At 26.6% G+C, this 20,985-nt stretch overlaps 2 protein-coding genes across 2 annotated transcripts; both read left to right on the forward strand.

Annotated features, from left to right (window-relative positions):
- Window positions 1–1,119: 1,119 nt before the first annotated feature.
- Window positions 1,120–7,753, forward strand: LOC113386701. The gene is made up of 11 exons (XM_026624462.1): window positions 1,120–1,317; window positions 1,410–1,503; window positions 1,667–1,908; window positions 2,042–2,245; window positions 2,306–3,081; window positions 3,245–3,410; window positions 5,433–5,529; window positions 5,626–5,888; window positions 6,474–6,677; window positions 6,751–7,535; window positions 7,600–7,753. Exons 1-11 carry the CDS (start codon window positions 1,120–1,122, stop codon window positions 7,751–7,753), a joined length of 3,183 nt encoding a protein of 1,060 aa, XP_026480247.1.
- Window positions 7,754–8,832: 1,079 nt separating this feature from the next.
- Window positions 8,833–19,008, forward strand: LOC113386702 (esterase E4-like). Its single transcript, XM_026624463.1, has 12 exons — window positions 8,833–8,881; window positions 11,798–11,933; window positions 12,299–12,395; window positions 13,139–13,386; window positions 13,448–13,651; window positions 13,717–14,465; window positions 14,538–14,704; window positions 16,379–16,482; window positions 17,017–17,113; window positions 17,899–18,155; window positions 18,213–18,908; window positions 18,958–19,008. Exons 2-12 carry the CDS (start codon window positions 11,799–11,801, stop codon window positions 19,006–19,008), a joined length of 2,805 nt encoding a protein of 934 aa, XP_026480248.1. The 5' UTR covers window positions 8,833–8,881; window position 11,798.
- The last annotated feature ends 1,977 nt before the right edge of the window (window positions 19,009–20,985 follow it).

Consider the following 20,985-nt stretch of genomic DNA (forward strand, 5'->3'; position numbering starts at 1 on the left):
AATTTCGAAAAATATACGAAACAAATTTGATTATTGGAACTTATGGGAAATTTACAAAATCCCTTGCATCTCTCTTATTTGAATATGAAAAATAATTCAATAACTTTGTTGCTTCTGATTCTGAATTCAAAAAAGTACCTGTGTATCTTACCTGTGTGAATACCTAACTATGCCGATGTACCAAAAAACTAATTGAAAAATTACTCATTATTGGATGAAGATAATTGAGATAAATAAGATGTTTCTGATCAAATATTCTATTCAAAATATTTGTGCAGACCGAAAAATGAATATCAATGTACTAAATATTTATCATCTTCAAAACGGAAGCTCACTTATTAGCGTCATGGTATATGATTCATTTTCATATAAATCAGACTATAACAATGTTTGGGAAATGAAACACAAATATCTACTTTTAATATAATGATTTTTTCAAAATAAGGCTACTAATTAGTATTTCATGATATTACTAAATAAAGTATAAAATTGGTTGACTAAGAAGTCTAAAAGTCTGGCAAGAAAGTTGGTAGTTCAAATTAATAAGGGAGCAATTACTTATAACTTCTTTTACCACTTAGTCTAAGACTAAGTGAATGTATAAGAATAACTTACATATTTTTCTCAAATTACCATCTTTCTATTATTTTTCAGTTTTTATGCAGATAAATTAATTAATTAATTATGTACTATTTAGTTCAGCATTTTGTAAGTTTTAATCGATACATTAAAATTATTTTTTATGGATTGTCCACGATTTTTATAAGTTTTAATCAATAAATTAAAAGCCTTTTCTTAGCGTTTTTTTGTACTATCATTACTGTACTAAAGAACAGTATCAAACGACGTGTATCCTAGATTTATTTTGAAGTCATTTAAAACTATCATAATATATTAGTACTATTTTAGAGTAATTATTTGGAGATTCATGTCTTGCATCTAAGAAAGAATATTTTGTTGCATGCTCTTGGGTGCAATTTATTGTTTACTCCATTTTTGAATATAAATTTTGTAAATATTGCAAAATATTTATTCATTCAAGTTCAGAAACGCATATCTAATTATCAAATATAATTAAGAGAGTGCTTGAAAAGATATTACAAAAGTATATCCTAAATCATGTTTGGAAATTTAGAAGTTTTAGTGATACTAATCATTATCTTACATTATATAAATGTTGCAAAATGTTCTAAACATGATGTCGATACAAAAAATGGTAAGCTTGAAGGAACAGAATATAATCAAAATGGTATAAAGTATATTAAATTTCTTGGAGTTCCTTATGCTAAACCTCCGACTGGTGATTTACGTTTTAAGGTAAAGTTAACTATATTATAATATTAAAAAAATATAAAAAGTTATCATGATTATTAATGAAACCTTATTGCTATTTTATTCATGTTTTGCAGTCACCTCAAGCTTTAGATGATAAAACAAATTTTAAACAAATGAAAAGTGGAAACACTGTTTGCGTTCAGAAAAGTTCTTCTGGTAGTTACACAGGTAATTTATTTATTTTGTTTGCAATTATTATTGTTGATTATTTACATATATTTGCACTAAAAATAAATGTTTTCTGTAACCCAATAAGGTTTACCTGTAATGGAACCAAATTTTATCATAAGTTTTTGTTTAAAATCAAATTTCATTATAAATTTCTTTTAAGGTACCGAAGACTGTTTGTATTTAAATATTTACACTCCAAGTTTAAAACGTGAAAATCTAGGATATCCAGTAATGGTATGGATACATGGTGGAAAATTTAATTCCGGTTCTGGAAATATAGATCCAAGTGATTTGGAGCATGAACAAGTCATTGTGGTATCAATTAACTATCGATTGGGTGTTTTTGGATTCCTGAGCTTGCAAAGTGGAGAAATTCCAGGAAACATGGGCCTTAAAGATCAGGTAGTAATTAATTCAGAAATTGGTCATAATGTTTTATTAGGATACAAAAGCCAATACAATTGTTAGTTTATTTGTTTATAAAATGTGTTGAAATATGCGCATCTTTCTTTCATTATTTAACTTTATTTTTCAGATGATGGCTTTGGATTGGATTCTGGAAAACATAGACAAGTTTGGGGGAGACAAATATTCAATAACATTATTTGGTACTGATGCTGGTGCTGCAAGTATACATTATTTATTAATGTATGGAGGAGCTAGACATAATTTTAATAAAGCAATAATGCAGAGTGGATCTGCATATAGTCCTTGGGCTTTGCAGAATAACGTTTTTGAGGTAAATATATAAATAAGTGTGAATATCATTCTGGGTTAATAAAAATTTTACTTTACACAGCATGCTAAATTATTCTTAACTAATTTGGGTCTTTATCCCAAAAGCCAAAATGAACCAAGTAAACCAAAAGAAGAAGTGCGATCAAAAAATTACGATTTCAAAAGTTTCGACACAAGCAAAATATTTTATGCTGCCGAGAAAGTACTCTCCTCTGATAATAAACTGCAACAAATTGATCCTGTTTTTGCTCCAGTTATAGAACTGAATACTTCCAGAGATGCAATAATTAACAAAACGACTGATGAAGCAATGAATAATTTAAAAACCAACACCGTAAAGTGGCGTCCCATTATATTAGGATTTAATGATGCTGAAGGAATTGAAGTGCTAAATTATGAGAAAAATCTTCAATCTAATTGGATGGATGACAACAATTTAGATAAATATTTACCCAGAAAAGTTTCTAATACTAAAGACAATAATGTAGAAGGTAAATCAATCAATGAAGCTTTGATTGATGAATATAAATTGGATCAGAACGATACCTATCAAGAACATTTTGTTAAAATGATGGGTGATGCTTGGTATACTTTTGGAATTTACAAAACAGCAGAAAAAATGATTAACTTAAGAGACAGTTTTAATACTTATGTATATAGATTTTCTATAAGCGATAGCAAATTAAAAAATAAATTGTGCGATGAATGTAAAAAAATTACTGGTGCTAATCATGGAGACGAAGTTAAATACATATTTAATAGTAATGAAATTGCAGACTCGAATAAAGAGAAATATAAAAAAATAGTTAAACTTTGGACTAATTTTGCAAAGTATAAGTGAGTAATTATTATTGATATATTATTAGTTGTATTATATTTAGGCAAATTTTTAGTATACTAAAATGCAAATTTACTGTTTACGATATCAATCTTATTTTGAGATTTTTGTCAGACATTTATACAGAACACTCCTATTTGTTTATGATTATTTTATTTTCAGAAATCCAACTACATCAAGTGCGTGGTACAAAGTAGATGGTTTCGATAATTTGTGGAAAAACTTTCATGATGAGCAACATTATTTCGATCTTAATGATTTTTCAATGCATGATTTTAGTGCGTCCGAATTTGGACGATTGAAAAAGTGGGAAAAAGTTTATGAGGCTGTCAATGAACGACTCGAAAATAAAAAAAATAAAAAATCGGATAGATAACTACTTGTAGTTCTAATAGAACTATCATTGGTAATTGTTTATTTAAATAAATCAAATATTTATTTTTATGTTTATTTATTGCACACAATATATATATATATATATATATATATATATATATTTTATAAATTAATAAATTATATAATTTATTTTGCTAGTAAAACAGTATTGTAATGCATTGGAGCAAAATAAAAAAGTGAACTAGAAGTAAAAAAATCTAATTTTTTCACGACCTTGTATCATTTTCATCTCAGTTCTTTTAATTACATTTTATATGTCTAATTACTAATAGTTCAACTAGATATTTATGGTATTATTTTAACTATCAAATGTTTGCGTTTTATAATTCAAAATTCAAAACCTAGAATTAACAAAAATGTATCTATATTGAAATTCGCTTAAAATAAAAATTTGCGATACGACTCCAATTAAATTAATAAATATTTTTTTAATTGTATTTTTTGACAATTAGAAATACATTTTTATAGTGCAAATACTTATCGAGTATACTTGTTTATGAACTAGTTAAAATAGTATTGTGTCGAAGTCAGGTATAATTTTGTACAATATTTTGTAAAAACGTGTTTGTACTATCTACATAAAATTTACATTTGTATCTTTCTCCAAAATTGTTAGAAACTTGTCATTCGATTTTTTATTTTTTCATAATTATCACATGTTTTTATATGTGTTATAATTAGTTAACTTGGTATTGAAAGAAAAATAAATATCAGATGAATTATTACTTTATAACTAATCGTAAGCTTTCAATATAAGGCTATTTATTCAAAATATTTAATTACTTAATTAATTTTATGACAATGAACACATTATCTTACATTTTTTTGCTGATTTGCAAAATTATTGATCTATTTATGAAAATAAGCTACACTAAATCTTTTTATTAAGTAAAATATATAGTTTTCTATTAATGCTATTTAATTAAAAAAATAAAAAATTTCCAAGAGCTATTTAATGATTCGAAGCTGAAGAAAAAAATATTGTTTACTAAATGTGTTAATTATTTATTTTTTTATCATTACTTAATTTATTTGTTAATGTGCTTTAAAATTTTTTTATTGCAAAATTATAAAAAAATTTCGTAATGCAAATGGAAAAATTACTATATATAGTATTTGCAAAATAAACAACTATATTATTTATTATTCGGTAATTTTAACTATTTAAAAAACGCATCTAATTTACATTTACATTTGAATAGATAGAAAAATTAAATGCTTAAGCTGTAACATGAAGTTGATTTTCACATTTTTTGTGTGTACATTTTATGAAGTGTATGCCAATTACATATTTCAAGTTAAAACTTCACAAGGTACTGTTCAAGGAAGTTTTTATAAAAATGATGCTGGTGAGAGCTATGACTATTTTTTGGGAATTCCGTATGCTCAAGCTCCAACCGGGAAGAATCGTTTTATGGTATTATTTTTTGAATAGTTATTACGAGATTTTCAATAATTTATTTTAAATAGGCGTTACTTAAATTACCAATTACACACAGATATAAATATATATATATATATATATATATATATATATATTTCAAAGTAACTAGCAGCCCATTCGTCGAAATAAAAAAGGTATAAAGTGTAAATACTTTTATTTATACGTTTCGACACAAGATGCGTGTCATCATTCAGCAACACAGGACAAAAACACTCAACAAAAATTTATTTTAAAAAATTAAACTTAATAACATATTAGAGAAAAACATTTTTTTAGAAAAAATTATGAATAACTAAAAGATTTGAAACTAATTTGACTAAAAGTTATAAAATACATAATTGTGAGACGAGAAACACGCCCATACCGAGCATCCAGACTCGACTCATATATATATATATATATATATATATATATATATATATATATATCTCATATATATATATATATATATATATATATATATAGATTAATTTAAATACAGAACAAGTAATAACATGCCAATAATTATAGAGTCCCAAGAGCCCTGGACCCTTTACCTATCGTGATGGAAGTAAAAACGACCCAAATATATGTGTGCAAGCGCCAACATCTACATCTTCTCCAGTAGGTAAGCTTATGTTATTTTAGCCAGTATTTATTCGTATACTATCAATCAATTCAATAATAAATAAAACAGTAAATTCGACTTAGTTAATATTTTTAGGAAATGAAGATTGTTTATATCTAAGCATTTATACACCCAGCGTACCTACATCAGAAAAACATGCAAAACTGCAAAATCCAAAATATCCAGTGATGGTATGGTTTCATGATGGTAAATTTGATAAAGGTTCTGGAAATGTAAAACCAGATTATCTAGTTCACAAAGGTGTTATTGTGGTTACCGTAAACTATCGTCTCGGTGTATTTGGATTTTTAAGTTTCGGAAACAAAGAGCTACCTGGCAATATGGGCTTAAAGGATCAGGTGAGTGGAATTTATTTGTCTAAATTTTTAACTTGTATAATTATAGTAACTAATTATGACTAAATGACCATTTATGACCATTGCTTTTTCATTATAGAAAGGTAAATAAAAACTGAAGTAACACTGTGTTTAGTGTTAGTTAAACTTTTATTAACTTCCCGTGGGGTAAGTTATTGTAATGGGCCGAAAATCGAAATTGAAAATTTTTACATTTCTAGACGTTTTGAAGGTTTCTGAACATTTTGGCATACCTCAGAAAAGATGGATGTGTGTGTGTGTGAGTGTGTATGTATGTATGAATACAATTTTTCGTCCACGTTTTCGGGCGCACGGTTCAACCGATTTGAATGGTTCAAAAAACATTCGATTCCCATTGATAGGGAGATGTGCTGATTAGTTTTTGGCAAAGGCGCAAATTAATAATAGTTAACAGGAAGAGACACAGAGCTATGAATGACCTACCATTTTCGGTATACTTGCAAATTTTAATTCAATGACTGTGAAATACAATAAGTATTATTGAGCAATGTAATTTCTCTATTTATTTTTGTTATGCTATTTTTAGTTATTGTGCTTCTATTGCAGATTGCTGCACTCGAATGGATCAAAAAAGAAATACCTAAATTTGGCGGAGATGAAACAAAAATTACAGTGTTTGGAAGTGGAGCTGGTGCTGCAAGTATACATTATCTATTACTTTGCAAACAATGTAAAGGTTTATTTCAGCGAGCAATTTTGCAAAGTGGATCAGCTTACAATCCATGGGCAATGCAATATCAACCGAAAAATGTATGCATGTATTATTATTTAATTATTTGTACCAAAAATTTGAAAAAAATATTTATAGATGTGATCATTTTAGAGAGTGAATGATATATTCAAAAAGTTCCAATTGGGAGAATTCAAGTCAAATAAGACAGATATATACATAGAATTGTTACAACAAGACACTAATGATAATTATAAAAGTGCCGCAGTATTCAAAGCTTCTACAGATATAATAAATAATGATGATAAAATTAGAGGATTACCGATATTTTCACCAGTTATTGAATCACCGGATTCTGTAGGTGCAGTTATAACAGAAACTCCGAAAAATATGAATTATTTAAAAGAGAAATCTAATGTACAAGTAATGATTGGTTTTAATTCGAAAGAAGGTATCAATTTAGCAACTGAACATTACCAAACTATTAATACAGCTGATGAAGTATTAGGGCTCTTTATTCCAAGAAAAGAAAACATTGACAAAACAACTCAAGATGAAATTACCAACTTAATAAAACAACAATATGTCACTGCAACCGAAAACCAAAAACTTTTAGAAGATTTTGTGAACTTAGTAGGCGATGCTCAATATATTCATGGCATATATAATACAGCAAAAGACTTTGCAAGTAGCGGAATAACAACTTACTTTTATAGATTGTCTTATGACAAATATAGTTCATATAAACAAAGCCATGAATATAAAACATCATCTAAATATAAATCATTCAGTGGAGTGGCACATGGGGATGAACAAGCATACCTTTTTAGACCCAAAGATGGTTTTTTGGGTGCTCCTGCTAATCATCTTCCTGATGATGAAACAAAAAGGGTTCAAAGTAACATATTGACGTTATGGACTAATTTTGCAAAAACAGGGTAACTTTTCATTGTGCATTATATTATTGCTAAAATATATTCATTGATATAATTGTTTTGATAGAAATCCCACAATGAATGGTGTAACCTGGAATCGCTTCTCCGCTGGCAGTAATAGTTATTTGGACATTAGCTCATCATTGGAGATGAAAAAAATGGAAGAAGAAAATCGAATGAAAACATGGGATACGATTTCCAATAAGCTCAAGGGAACGTAAATGAATAAAAGAATACCTTAATAATTGTTACAGCATTTTGATCATTTGTTTTATTAATCACATCGTTTTCATGGTATTGAAAATAAGTCTGTTTTGGTATATTTTATTTATTTTATTATATACTAATTATAAAATAAAATTTGTTAAAGATTACACCATTACCAATTTTTATATTTAAAATAAAGTGAAAGAATCTAATATATTTTATATGAAACGAAACAAATGTAACTGTTGTATTATGTACGTTATATTTTAAAAGAAAAAAACTGAACAGAACAGTCGCCTATAAATTTCATGTTAGTTTCTTAACTACGTTAATATAGACAATTTTAAATAGTAGCTCTATCTAGCAGCATGTTGAAAATATATTTAATTTTAATTAGTTCAAGGTTTTGTCCACCATCATATCATTAGATAAAGTCAATTATGTTTTTGCCAACACATATAAAACGTCTCTCTTATTACTATTATTATAGTAATCAGTTTCAAAGGTATTAGTTGGCTGGGATGACTAACATTTTAATAAACAAAACACCATAAAAAATTGATATTCAAATCAAAGTCATCCCTAATACTAATACTAATATAATAATACTATACAATATTACTTTACTACTATTATTATATACAATATATAACTAATATAATTCAATACCAATATTTGTTGGGTCTACATAAAGCCGTTTAATGTTTAATAATACATAAATGTAGATACATTTTTCTTACATAAAAAATATTTTTTTATATAGTAATTTATAGCTGATACTTAGATTATAGTAAATATTGAGTAGGTATTAAAATTTGTGTACTTGAGTTTGTCGAAAATATTTAAGAAATCGTTCTCGAGGTCTCTTTAATCGCAATTTCTAATTAATCTTTTTTTATACTCTCTTTTATTTCACAACTCTTTAATCGCACTTTCCAAAATCGATATTAAATTTATTATGGCTCATAAAATATATACATTATTTTTAACATTCTGTTTTAAATTTTAATTTTAGGTTGACCACCCCTGCATTCAGTGGAATTAGAAATTATGTTTTGATAAAGCAGTCGGCTTTTGTATTTGTAGTCTTTGTGCAGGTACCGGTTGTTGTGCACAAGTGTTTTTCTTAGGAAACTTTAAAAGTAAGTTTTATTCAATATTTCCATTTTTATCATTATTTCAGTATTTATTAAACAAAAATAAATTGTTATAAAATTACTTTTATTATCAAACTTATCAAGGTCACCAATATTAACAGGCTTGTTAAGAGTTGTTATCGGAAATTATCAGGCCGTTTAAATATTAAATATTTAAAAATGCTTCACCAAAATAATTATTAGTTAAAACATTATTTAACTGTTAATTAATTAATTAATTTAATTAATTATTAGTTAAATTCAAAATCAATTAATAACTTGTATTAATAGTTAAAATCTGTAAAATCGTTTATTTATAATAAAAACATATGCCTATTTTATTTCAGTCAACTTGAAAATTTTTTAAATTATTTAATTTATTAGTTGCAACAAAAATAATAATTAAAAAAATATATCGGGTCAAATATTGTTGTATTTTAATATTAAATATTCAAAATATAATCAATAAAATATGTATTAACAAGATGTAAATTTTTTCAATACAATAAATTATATAAATAATTAAAATCTGTAAAATCGTTTATTTAGAATAAATTATTTTGGATACAATTTTAAAGTATTTTCTAAACATATATATACTTATTATGTGATTTCAAACAATTTAAAAAAAAATATATGTCATAAATTAATAGTTGCGACAAAAATTATAATTAATAAATTATCGGACCAATTATTGGTCTATTTAGATATTAAATATTTAAAATATATTTAATAAAATATCTATTAGTTAGATGTAAAATTAATCAATACAACTTGTATAAATAATTAAAATGTGTAAAGTCGTTTATTTAGAACAAATTATTTTGGAGTCAAGTTCATTATTTATACAATTATACTTATTTAATTTCAAACGGTTATAAAATTAACAAGTCGATATAAATAACCCTTTCCACTCGGATGCCGACGGCTTTGCTCCGACGGCATAATTCATATAAATCTCGGAACTCGCGAGTGGAAAGGGTTAACAATAGTAACAAAAATTCTTATTACCACAACTATGATATTCAATTACATATAAACAACAAAAATCATTAATTTTTATACAACTTTATTTCCGAAATCAATTTATTAAATAGACTTTTAATTACATGACCAAAAAATAGTTATTATCTTTTAGTACTATTGACAATTTTTTTCGATATATTTAAACAAATGATGATAACACATAATTCTCTATTTATCTATGCAATAATTATATCTACTTGAAATAATATTTGTTTTTTTGATTAAGTCACATTATCTAGTGAAATATTTGCAAGTCACTAAATAGTGATTATACAAAAATGCCTAATTGGATGATATATATTTATATATATTATAATGATTACAATTATATTTTTTAAAATTAATTGACATTTGTTGATATCTTAAAAATAGAATGTATCTCAAATCAAAATTGAAGTGATATCAAAATTGTCATGTAACGCAGACATAATAAAAAATATTAAAATTGGTCGGGTTTCAGTAATGGTTAATTATATAAAAACATGATTTTCGTAATATTTTGATTTGTTTTTTTTTTTTCAAAATAAAATCATTTTTCTGTTTTAATAATATAATTTTTTTAGAATACATTATTGTAGTCTGTTATAGTAGAATCCTAATTCAAAAAAGATAAAAAAATATCTGGATATTAAGACTTATATATATAGAGTATGTACTACTTTTTAATAAATATATTGTATAAAATCATATTCAGTATAATTTAAAAAAAATATTGAATATACAATCTGAAAATAACAAATTCAGGAGTCTTGTGATTTTAATTTTTTATATACTTTTTTGGTTTTATTTGTTTTTTAAATATTTTTGTTTCTGTTTAGAAAACCGAATTTTCAAAGTTTCTTGAAAGTTTTTAATGCTCATACTATTGCTTACATTTTTTCTATATAATATCTTTTTTTAAAACAAATGAATAGTTATGAATCTATATAATATAATTTTTTAAAACAAATGAATAGTTACGAATAACAAATGTTTTCTGGATAAAAGTTGACTTATGATACAATCTCATCTAAATACTTGTAAAAATACTTAAAAAGTGAAAAAATATTAAATAAATGCACCTGTAATTCAACATGTTCGTAAGAAATGTTATTGAATTTATTTAGCACCTTCTATATCAAGAATTTGTCAAAGTTAAATTTGTATTTTTATTGATCATAAAATATTTTTTATATGGTGTTTCCAAGGTCAACAGCAAATTATGTATTTCTTATATTACTTCTCAAAGAAAAAATAATTTATACTAATCAATGTGTAATTATGGTACTTATTTGTACTAAAATTTATTTAATAATGAACTTAAATTAGTTAATCACAAAATAGATATTATTTCTCAAGTGACAACAATAATACAAAAATCATTTTTAGTTCAGTATATTATTGAAATATCATATAAGTTATTACTAATTTTTGAAAAGTTTGTCTGTTTTTTTTTCAGACCATTCAATCAATCATTTTTTTCTAATATGTTAAATTAAATCCTTAATATCACACAGATATATATTTATATAAAAGCAAATAAATGCAATGAAAATGCACCTATTTGTTAACTTAGTTTGTCTCTATTAACACACCTTATCTCTAAATACTCGTTTATTGTCTCTAATTACACTATCTACAATATTCATCTCTATGTGTCACTATTTGTTACTCACTATATATATAAATTACTTTTATTATATAAATATAGTCAATAATTAATATGTATGCTTACATTCATTTAATATTATATGTAAAAAAACTTCAGCAATGAGATGAAAATTCCTATTCTTGAAATATATTATTATTATTGTATGATGCAATTTTTAAAATCCATTCATTTTGTTAGTAGTACTTTTTAAACCAATTTATCAATTTTTATATATACTAATAAATTAATAAAATTATTTTTTTCAGAATGAGTGCTCCTACAGTAACAATTGCCCAGGGCACTTTATCAGGAAAGGTTCTGGTTAATGAAAATGGAAAAGAGTACCATGGTTTTTGTGGAATTCCATATGCTGCTGCTCCAGTTGGCAAATTACGTTTCAGGGTAAAAAATTAGAAAATTCATTGAATATTATATAATAAATTATTGATAATTATACACTGTCATATAAGGCGTACATGTCGGTGAATAAATCTATAAAACAGTTATTTTTAATATTAAATTAAATTATTTTTTGTATTGAATTAAATGCACCTGGGTATGGAAAGCGACAACAGAAACAAACTCACAGACAACCCAAAACAAGGCACTAAGATTAGCACTTGACATGTTGAGAGACCCACTGTATATGACTAGTATAAAGAATAAAATTTATATTTATGTAAATTTATATTTGCGAAGAGTATATCAACTAGTAAATTAATAAAATCTAAAATAAGATTGTTTTTCATATTTTTTTGTTATTTCAGCCTCCACAAAAACCAGAATCATGGAGTGGTGTTCGTCAAGCCACTGAACAAGGCAGTGAATGTTCATCGAAACATATGCTTTTGCAACACCCTATAGGTAAATACGATATTTATAAAAAATTATCACAAGTATAATTAAATAAAATATTAAATATTATAGCCAGTGTTATTAAAATCAAATCGATAAAATTCACTTATATCTCATTGCCAATATTACTCAGTGGATATTCTTCCAACATGTCATGATCATCATTATTGATATTCATAAAACGAACTAATTCTAAGTAATTTGTTTTTTTAGATTTATACAAAATTTTGTATGAAAGTACATAACACTATTCATATGAAATAGAAGTAATAAACAGCCAATGGCGTGCACCCAATGGCGTGCCTACTATATAAATCAAATGCAATTTAACTATGTTTTCTTTAAGTTTACTGGTTGTCGACTAAGCACAGTTGTAAAATTAAATAAAAAATTTATTCATTAAATATTATACAACAATCAGGGTTATTGGTAGTTTTTGAAGTGATAGTGCTGAATTACACTTAAAAATCTTTGAAATCTAGTTTCTGCTAAGCTAACGAAAATACGGTGTCCTAAACAGTATTTTTGAGTTATTCAGAAAAATGTACAAAAATGTCCCGAATCCTTGTAAGGCAAACTTAGGAGTTTATACAAAATTTTGTATGAAAGTGTATAAGACTGTTTATATGATATTTTAGTAATTTTTACCTAGTTTCTTCTAAACTAAACAAAAAAGAATGTCCTAAATAAAGTTTTTGAGTTATCCATAAAAATGTAAAAAAATGTTCTGAAAAATTATTCTATTTTTGTAGGAACCGAAGATTGTCTCTTTGCAAATGTCTATATTCCCCAAACTGATGCCAAAAAGCCTCTTCCTGTCATGTTTTGGGTTCATGGAGGAGGTTTTGTCATGGGATCAGGAAATACTGACATGTATGGTCCTGATTATCTCATGGACTACGATGTTATCCTGGTCACCTTCAACTATCGTCTCGGAGTTCTGGGATTTTTGAATTTAGATTTGGAAGAATGTCCTGGAAATGTCGGACTAATGGATCAGGTAAACTTGTACCAGATAATTGTCAATGGGATCAGGATATATGATCACCTTGTTCTATCAGGTTGCTGCTCTCAAATGGACAAAACAAAACATTGCCAAGTTTGGTGGTGATCCAAACAACATTACTATTTTTGGAGAATCTGCTGGTGGTGCAAGCGTACATTATTTAGTTTTGTCTGATACTACCAGAGGTTTGTTCCAAAAAGCGATTGCCCAAAGTGGAAGTGCTTTAAATCCATGGGCTTTTCAACGTCACCACCTAAAGGTAAATATTTAATACCTAAAAATATTTCATCAATCTGATTTTTATTTGCATTTATTAATTTGCAGAATGCCTTCAGATTGTGTGACGCTCTCGGACATCCAACTACAGATACCAAGGATGCCCTAAAATTTTTGCAGACAGTTCCTGTAGATGACTTTGTTAATATTAAAATACCGCCACTAGTTGATGGTCAATTGGTGTCTGATTTTGTGTTCGTGCCTTCCTTGGAAAAAAGATATTCATCCCATGAACCATTTTTAGCTGAGTTACCTGTTGAAAAAATGCTCAAAGGAGACTTCAACAAAGTGCCTTTTATGACTGGCATAACTGATGCCGAAGGCATCCTGGCTTTCATGGATTTTGCTAAAGATCCTGCAGTTTTCGATAAATTCGAGAACGATTTCGAAAGATTCGTACCAACAGACTTACAACTGCCTTTAAGGTCAGAGGCTTCTGTAAAACTGGCTAAGGAGATGAAGCAGTTCTACTTCAAAGACCAACCGGTATCAGAAAATACCAGAAAGGAATTTGTGGATGTCGTTACCGATTGCTGGTTTGTAAGAGGAGTAAACGATCATGTTAAATTGATGAGTGCCAAGACAACTGAACCAATTTATTACTACGAGTACAACTTTGATGAATATGGTTTTTTGAAAAATCTGGTCGGCATTCAAGATGTAAAAGGAGCTTGTCATGCAGATGAATTGGGATATTTATTCAAAAATGAATTGTCACAGTTTCCAAAGGAATTGGAGAGTGCGTTGGTGACACAGAAGAGGTTGTTGAGTTTGTGGACGAATTTTGCCAAAACGGGGTAAAAAAATCTGTAGTATTTAATACGATAGTTCATTTGAAGATATATTTCATGTATTTTTTCCCTTTTTAGGAATCCTACTCCATCAACAAGCAATTTGTTACCAGTCAAATGGTTACCAGCTACCAAGGACCAGCTGGTTTATTTGTCAATTGGTAAAAATCTAGAAATAAAAGTTAATCCAATGAAAGAACGTATACAATTCTGGGAACGAGCTACCAAGAAAGAATATTTGTCACGTTTGTAATGGAATATTTTAAAGAAAATTTACTTACAGAACAAATACTATATCAGTAAGTTATCTATTTCAACTATTTAAAAACTTGCCATAATTTTAAATACTGATGTTTTGTTATTTTTCGCATTTTTATGAAGTGATAACGTTTTTAATATTATACTAAATGGAAATATGAATTGTTGTTTTTCAAATATAGTTTTATTTACATATTTTTAAATACTAATATATGCATAGAGATATATTTCGTAATTTAGGTAAACATAAAATTTTCTACGTTCTGAGCTATAAATGTAATGATTATTAATTTTGCGAAGAAAATTGTTTTTTTCCAGAGAATTTGATTTGGTAACTTTGTTTTTTGTTGACGTTTCCAGTCATTCTGAATTTTTTGGTTCCAAATTTGGATAAAGTATATAAGTGTTAGTAAGACAAAGTTTGGATGTTTGTTCTCTCGGGAAACGGCTGCACCGATTTTAAAAATTTAAAAGTCATTTTATAAAACTCGATAAGAACTCGCGTTGATTTTTAAAAGAAAGATTTATATAAAAATAAAAATTAGAGTAGACAGTGCTTGATAATTCTCTGTCAAGTCAATTAAATCTAATCTTGACGATGCAACATACAAACACGAGTATATATTATTTATATATAAATGACATTATTTTGATAAGACTCACTCTCTCGTTGCAGATAAAGTATTTTTAGTTAGCTATTATTGTCTTTAATGTTTATCTGAACTTGTTTGGAATCTTGTAGTTCAAAGTACTAAATCACACTAAACTGTTGAAAATCAGTATATCTTCAGAGCTGAATTACTCACATTCGTTAGTTTTTTGTGTTAATTGTGTGTTTTTTAATTTTTTTATGTTAGTTCTAGTATAAATAATTTAAATAAAAATCTTTGCTTAATTATGTTTGACGGTATACTTTGTTGAATTTAGGAGAATTTTGTGATTTGTTAATACGAAGTTAGACCCATTAGCAGAAAATTTCTATTTTTCTGAGAATAGACCCTAACATCTAAAAATTGCTCAAAATTTGATTTTAGTTATTCCAGATATTATTATAATTTAAATTGAACCAGTTTAATCAAACTAAAAATATTATAATAATATTATATTAATCTCTTGATAATTACACTATTTTCAGATCTTGTAGAATAATTTTCTTAAATGTTTTATAAATACAACCCAATTTAATGAAAAAATGGATGTTGAAAATGGATGTCGAATAATCCTGTAATGGATGTCATATTATTGTGTAAAAATAGTTATAATTATTTTTTTATATTAACTAGTAAAACTTGGATGGTAATGTATAAAAAATGTGTTCAATATTAATTCTACAGGCTTAATTTAAATAAATGTGCACAAAACTTTCTATTTAACACGCGTCAATATTTATTTATGATAAAACATTATTAATGACGTGATAACATTTGCAATAATTTGTTAATGACTAATACTCATGTCATAAATATTTTTTACATCGATTGGAAATTAGCAACAAAACCACAGTGTTATTTCTATGATGGCATTTGACATCAGAACTAATTTACATCATTAATAAACATAAATCTAATAAATCTTGTGGATCAAGATCAAGTTTATTAGTGAGAGTGTTGGATTTGTGAAATATTTCAAAATGAATTCTTTAATTGTAAAAATTTCTCAAGGAGCTATTGAGGGGAAGGAAATGATTAATGATAATGGAAAGTCGTTTAGAGGATTTTTGGGTATACCTTATGCTAAACCGCCTATAGGAAATCTTAGATTTAAGGTAAGAAGAAGAGTTTTCATTTTGACTGATTTAATTCTAAATTTACTGCATTTTTTAAATATAGAATTTGTTAGGATATTAATCACAAAATGACTAACTTAGGCAAAACTACTGGTTGTGACAATAATTAAATTAAATTAAATTTTATGGTACTAATTTTTGACTACCATAATACTGTAACCAACAATTTTAATCTACCATGATATTATTAGGATTTTGAATATCAGTATTGCTCATTTGTTAATTTGAAGCAGAAAAGCAAACATCTGCTGTAGCAAGCAATATTTTTTTGAATTCTTTAAATTCAAAAATTATCCTCATTTCTTACCTATTTATATTAAATTCAGTTTAATTTGGTATTTTAGAGCAGAACTAGGAGAGAAGGAGACTGATGCCTCTTTGGATATTATATTTTCTTTATTTTCATTATTATTTTTATTATTCTATGGTTTTATCCTAAATTATACTTGCTAATTAAGAAATTTTCTGGAATATTTTGTGATGTCATTTTCAATTTATTTTTATTATTATCAGCCTCCTCAAAAGCCTGATGATTGGAATGATGTTCGACCAGCTACTGAAGAAGCAAATGGTTGTAGATCGAAACATATGCTGCAGCATCATATTATTGGTAAATATTTGATAAATTAATTTTTCTATGTTTTTTTTTAAAATACTACTATTCGGTAGGTTAGTAAGCTTCCATTAATCAGGTGGAGGCTTTGAAGGAAAAAGGGTTGGTTGATAAAAAACCATAAAAAATTACGTGGGGGAGGGTAGTAGATATTACGTGTATTTATTTTTGACCTAAATTAAAAAAAAATATTTTTTATTTACGATTTTTTTATAAATTCGAAAAATTTGTTTAAAAAATTTTACGTGACTAAAAACACACGTATTGTTTGGGGAAGGGGGGGGGGGTTATTTTAATATATCATTTAATATATTAGAAATATTTATAATACTATTTTATGATAATTAATTATTTAAAGTTGATTTTTTATCGTGAAATACATAAATACCATGTATTTCCCAAGTTCGATAATACAGAAGAAACGAATCTTGGTCGCCCACCATATTCTTCCATTACACCCTTATTTAAAAATTATGTATAATTCGTGTAAATATAAAATTATACGTGCAAATCAGATGGGACACATGTTTTTCATTTGTAATAAACCATATGAAATAGTTCTCTAGAATTTATTATTATTATGGTCGACCAAATTTGATTATTGATATATTTGTAATATCTAGAAATAATTTATTTGAACACTATGTTTAATTAGGCCAGATGATAATCTTTTGCCTTTATTCATTTAGATATGAATTTTAGGAATGATATTTCTAATTATGAAGTTAAATTAATTAAAAACTACATTTTTATCAATTTTTGTATCTTTTCAATTTAAATCCTTTTTTCAGGAGACGAAGATTGTCTATACCTAAACGTATATGTTCCATTGACTTCAAAATTGGAGAAACTACCAGTAATGTTCTGGATCCATGGTGGAGGTTTTATTTCTGGTTCATCACACAGTGATATGTATGGTCCTGATTATTTCATGGACTACGATGTCATACTTGTAACTTTCAATTATCGTTTGGGACCTCTTGGTTTTCTAAACCTAGATCTGGAAGATTGTCCTGGCAACGTTGGACTAATGGACCAGGTAAAATTAAAACAAATCCACAGTTCATAATTATATAAATAATGAGTCATTTTCCAGGTTGCTGCTTTAAAATGGACAAACGACAACATTTCCCAATTCCATGGTGATCCTGAAAACATCACGGTTTTTGGTCAATCTGCAGGAGCTGCAAGTGTGCACTACTTGATGCTTTCTGATACTACAAAAAATCTTTTTCACAAAGCAATTGCACAAAGTGGAAGTGCTTTAAATCCGTGGGCTTTCCAAAAAAATCACGTGCAAAATGCTTTTGCAATGTGCAGAGCCTTGGGTAATTTTACCAGAAATTTAAAAGAAGCCTTAGAGTTTCTTAGGAGCGTACCAGTTGATGACATGTTGAAAGCCAAGATACCTCGGGCTGTTAAAAATCAAATTATGACGGATTTTGTTTACGTGCCATCTTTGGAAAAGAAATTTTCTACCCATGAACCATTTTTGACAGAAGCACCCTTGCAAAGAATGTTGCAAGGAAAATACCATAAAGTCCCATTCATTACAGGATTTAATGATGCCGAAGGCATCTATTCCTACACAGAATTTTCTCAAAACTCAGACGCATTCTCCAAACATGATGTCGATTTTGAAATGTTCGTTCCATCAGACTTATCGACATCTTTAAGATCACAAGCTTCTATCAAAATTGCCAAAAACATGAAAGAATTCTACTTCAGCAATGAGCCAGTATCAGCCAAAAACATTGATAACTTTGTCAATATCATTACAGATATTTGGAACGTTAGAGGGATTAACGATAATGTGAAACTGATGATCAAACATTCACCAGATAATCCGATTTTTTATTATGAATATATTTTTGATGACTTTGGATTTATGAAGGCGATGTTGGGTGATATTGATATTACAGGGGCTTGTCATGGTGACGAACTTGGTTATTTATTTAGAAATGAAATTGTGCAGTTTCCACAAAATATACCAAGTACAAAGTTGAATCAGAAGAGGCTTTTGCAGTTGTGGACAAATTTTGCCAAATTTGGGTAAATGATAATAAATAATAATTGATGATATATTAGTTATCATTAATCTCACGGCTTAAAGTGCAATTTGACAGAATTTATGGAAAAATTTATTGAAGTTAAAATAAACATAAAAGAACATTTTTTGATTTCAGATTAAATTGTACATTGAAGAAACAAATATTTATGAATAGAAAAATAGATTTTTATCAATTAGGATGAGATTTATATTAATAAGATATTTGAAACTAATTTTCAGTTAAATATTTTAAAATGTTTTTTTATTTTTTTTCTAATTTGTTATGATATTTTCTAGGAATCCCACAGAAGTAACCAATGATGTTATTCCAGTTAAATGGGAGCAAGTTACTAAAAACAAACTTAATTATCTATCCATTGGAAATATTCTTGCAATGAGTACAAATCCACTTCAAAATAGAGTTCAATTTTGGGAAAATATGACTAAATAATATTTACTATATTATATTATGTGTTTATGTAGTTAGTTAGGGAAAAAATATGATCAATTCATTAATTATTGAAGATGACTGTTGGCTAATTGATATATTTATTTAAATGCTTTTTATTTATAAAAATAGTGTCTCTTTTGAATTTTGTATACAAAGCTTTAGTAATTAATTTATTTACAAGTCACGAAAATATTATCTCAAATTTACGCCATTAATATCACAAATTAGTAATAATTTTTTAGTCATGTTTATGAAGATTAATATTTAATTTTAGAAATAAATCTTCATAATTTTCGCATAACAAAAGTCAAAAATTATATGACAAAATTATTATAATATTATTGCTAATATGTTATAGTACTTTGGAATGTTAAATGAGAATCTTCATTAATTTTTCATATTTTAATTAATCAATAATATTAAAAACACGTAGTAATTCATTTAAAAATGTTATTTGCATTGTGAAGATTAAATACAATTTTTCACTTTAATACTAATAAAATCTAAAAGATAAATTTTTATTTTTCAATTATGATTTATAGTTATTTCAGAACCCTTTTTAATTTACATTTTTATATATACTATAACATTCATCGTATATAACGATTAAAATATAATAATTTGACTATCCTTATATACGTTTTTTAATCAAATTGCGTTAAATATAAGCGTAATACTTGACGTGGATGCTATAGCATTCATAGTATATAACGTTTAAAATAAGATCATCTAACTACCCTTATAAACGGTGTTTTTAATCAAATTTCGGATATCAAAATCAATTTAAAAATAAAGTCACTATAAATTTTTGTACCAAGCTGAAACTTTCACTGTCTACGAACGTGTTGTTTTAAATCTTGTATTCGGCAAAACTTTTAATAATATTTTACAAATTGTATCTATTTTCTATTATCCAATGTTGCCAACACCTGCACAAAGCTATCCGACAGGAACAGGTTTAATTGCTTCAAGGTTGTCGCACCCGACTAGAGCACAATGCATGCAATGAAGAGGTTCTAGTATCATTTTGTGTTTATTAAGTCGTTTGAGTTACATCACATCAAATTATATTTTTATTAGTATATGTTTAAAGAAGAACCTAGCCAAAAATATGGACTTTAGACTGTGATTAATTGTAAGTCGAATATAATTTGTATTTTCATATATTGTTGAATATAAACATGATTCTGCTAAAGACCGGCCTGGTGCATTTTGTCACAACATCAAAATCTGGGCCAAGATTTATTTATAATCGTGTGGTATAAAAATCAGTTTATTTATAAATTTGATTATTTTGATTTTTATTTTGATGTTTTCACATTTTGTAATGAATTTTTCAATATTGCATAAAAAATTCGCACACATGTA

The sequence above is a fragment of the Ctenocephalides felis genome, unplaced genomic scaffold (assembly GCF_003426905.1).
Source record: "Ctenocephalides felis isolate EL2017-DRISC unplaced genomic scaffold, ASM342690v1 CF-g0.4_SCAFFOLD_03571, whole genome shotgun sequence".
In the NCBI taxonomy this organism is placed as follows: domain Eukaryota; kingdom Metazoa; phylum Arthropoda; class Insecta; order Siphonaptera; family Pulicidae; genus Ctenocephalides; species Ctenocephalides felis.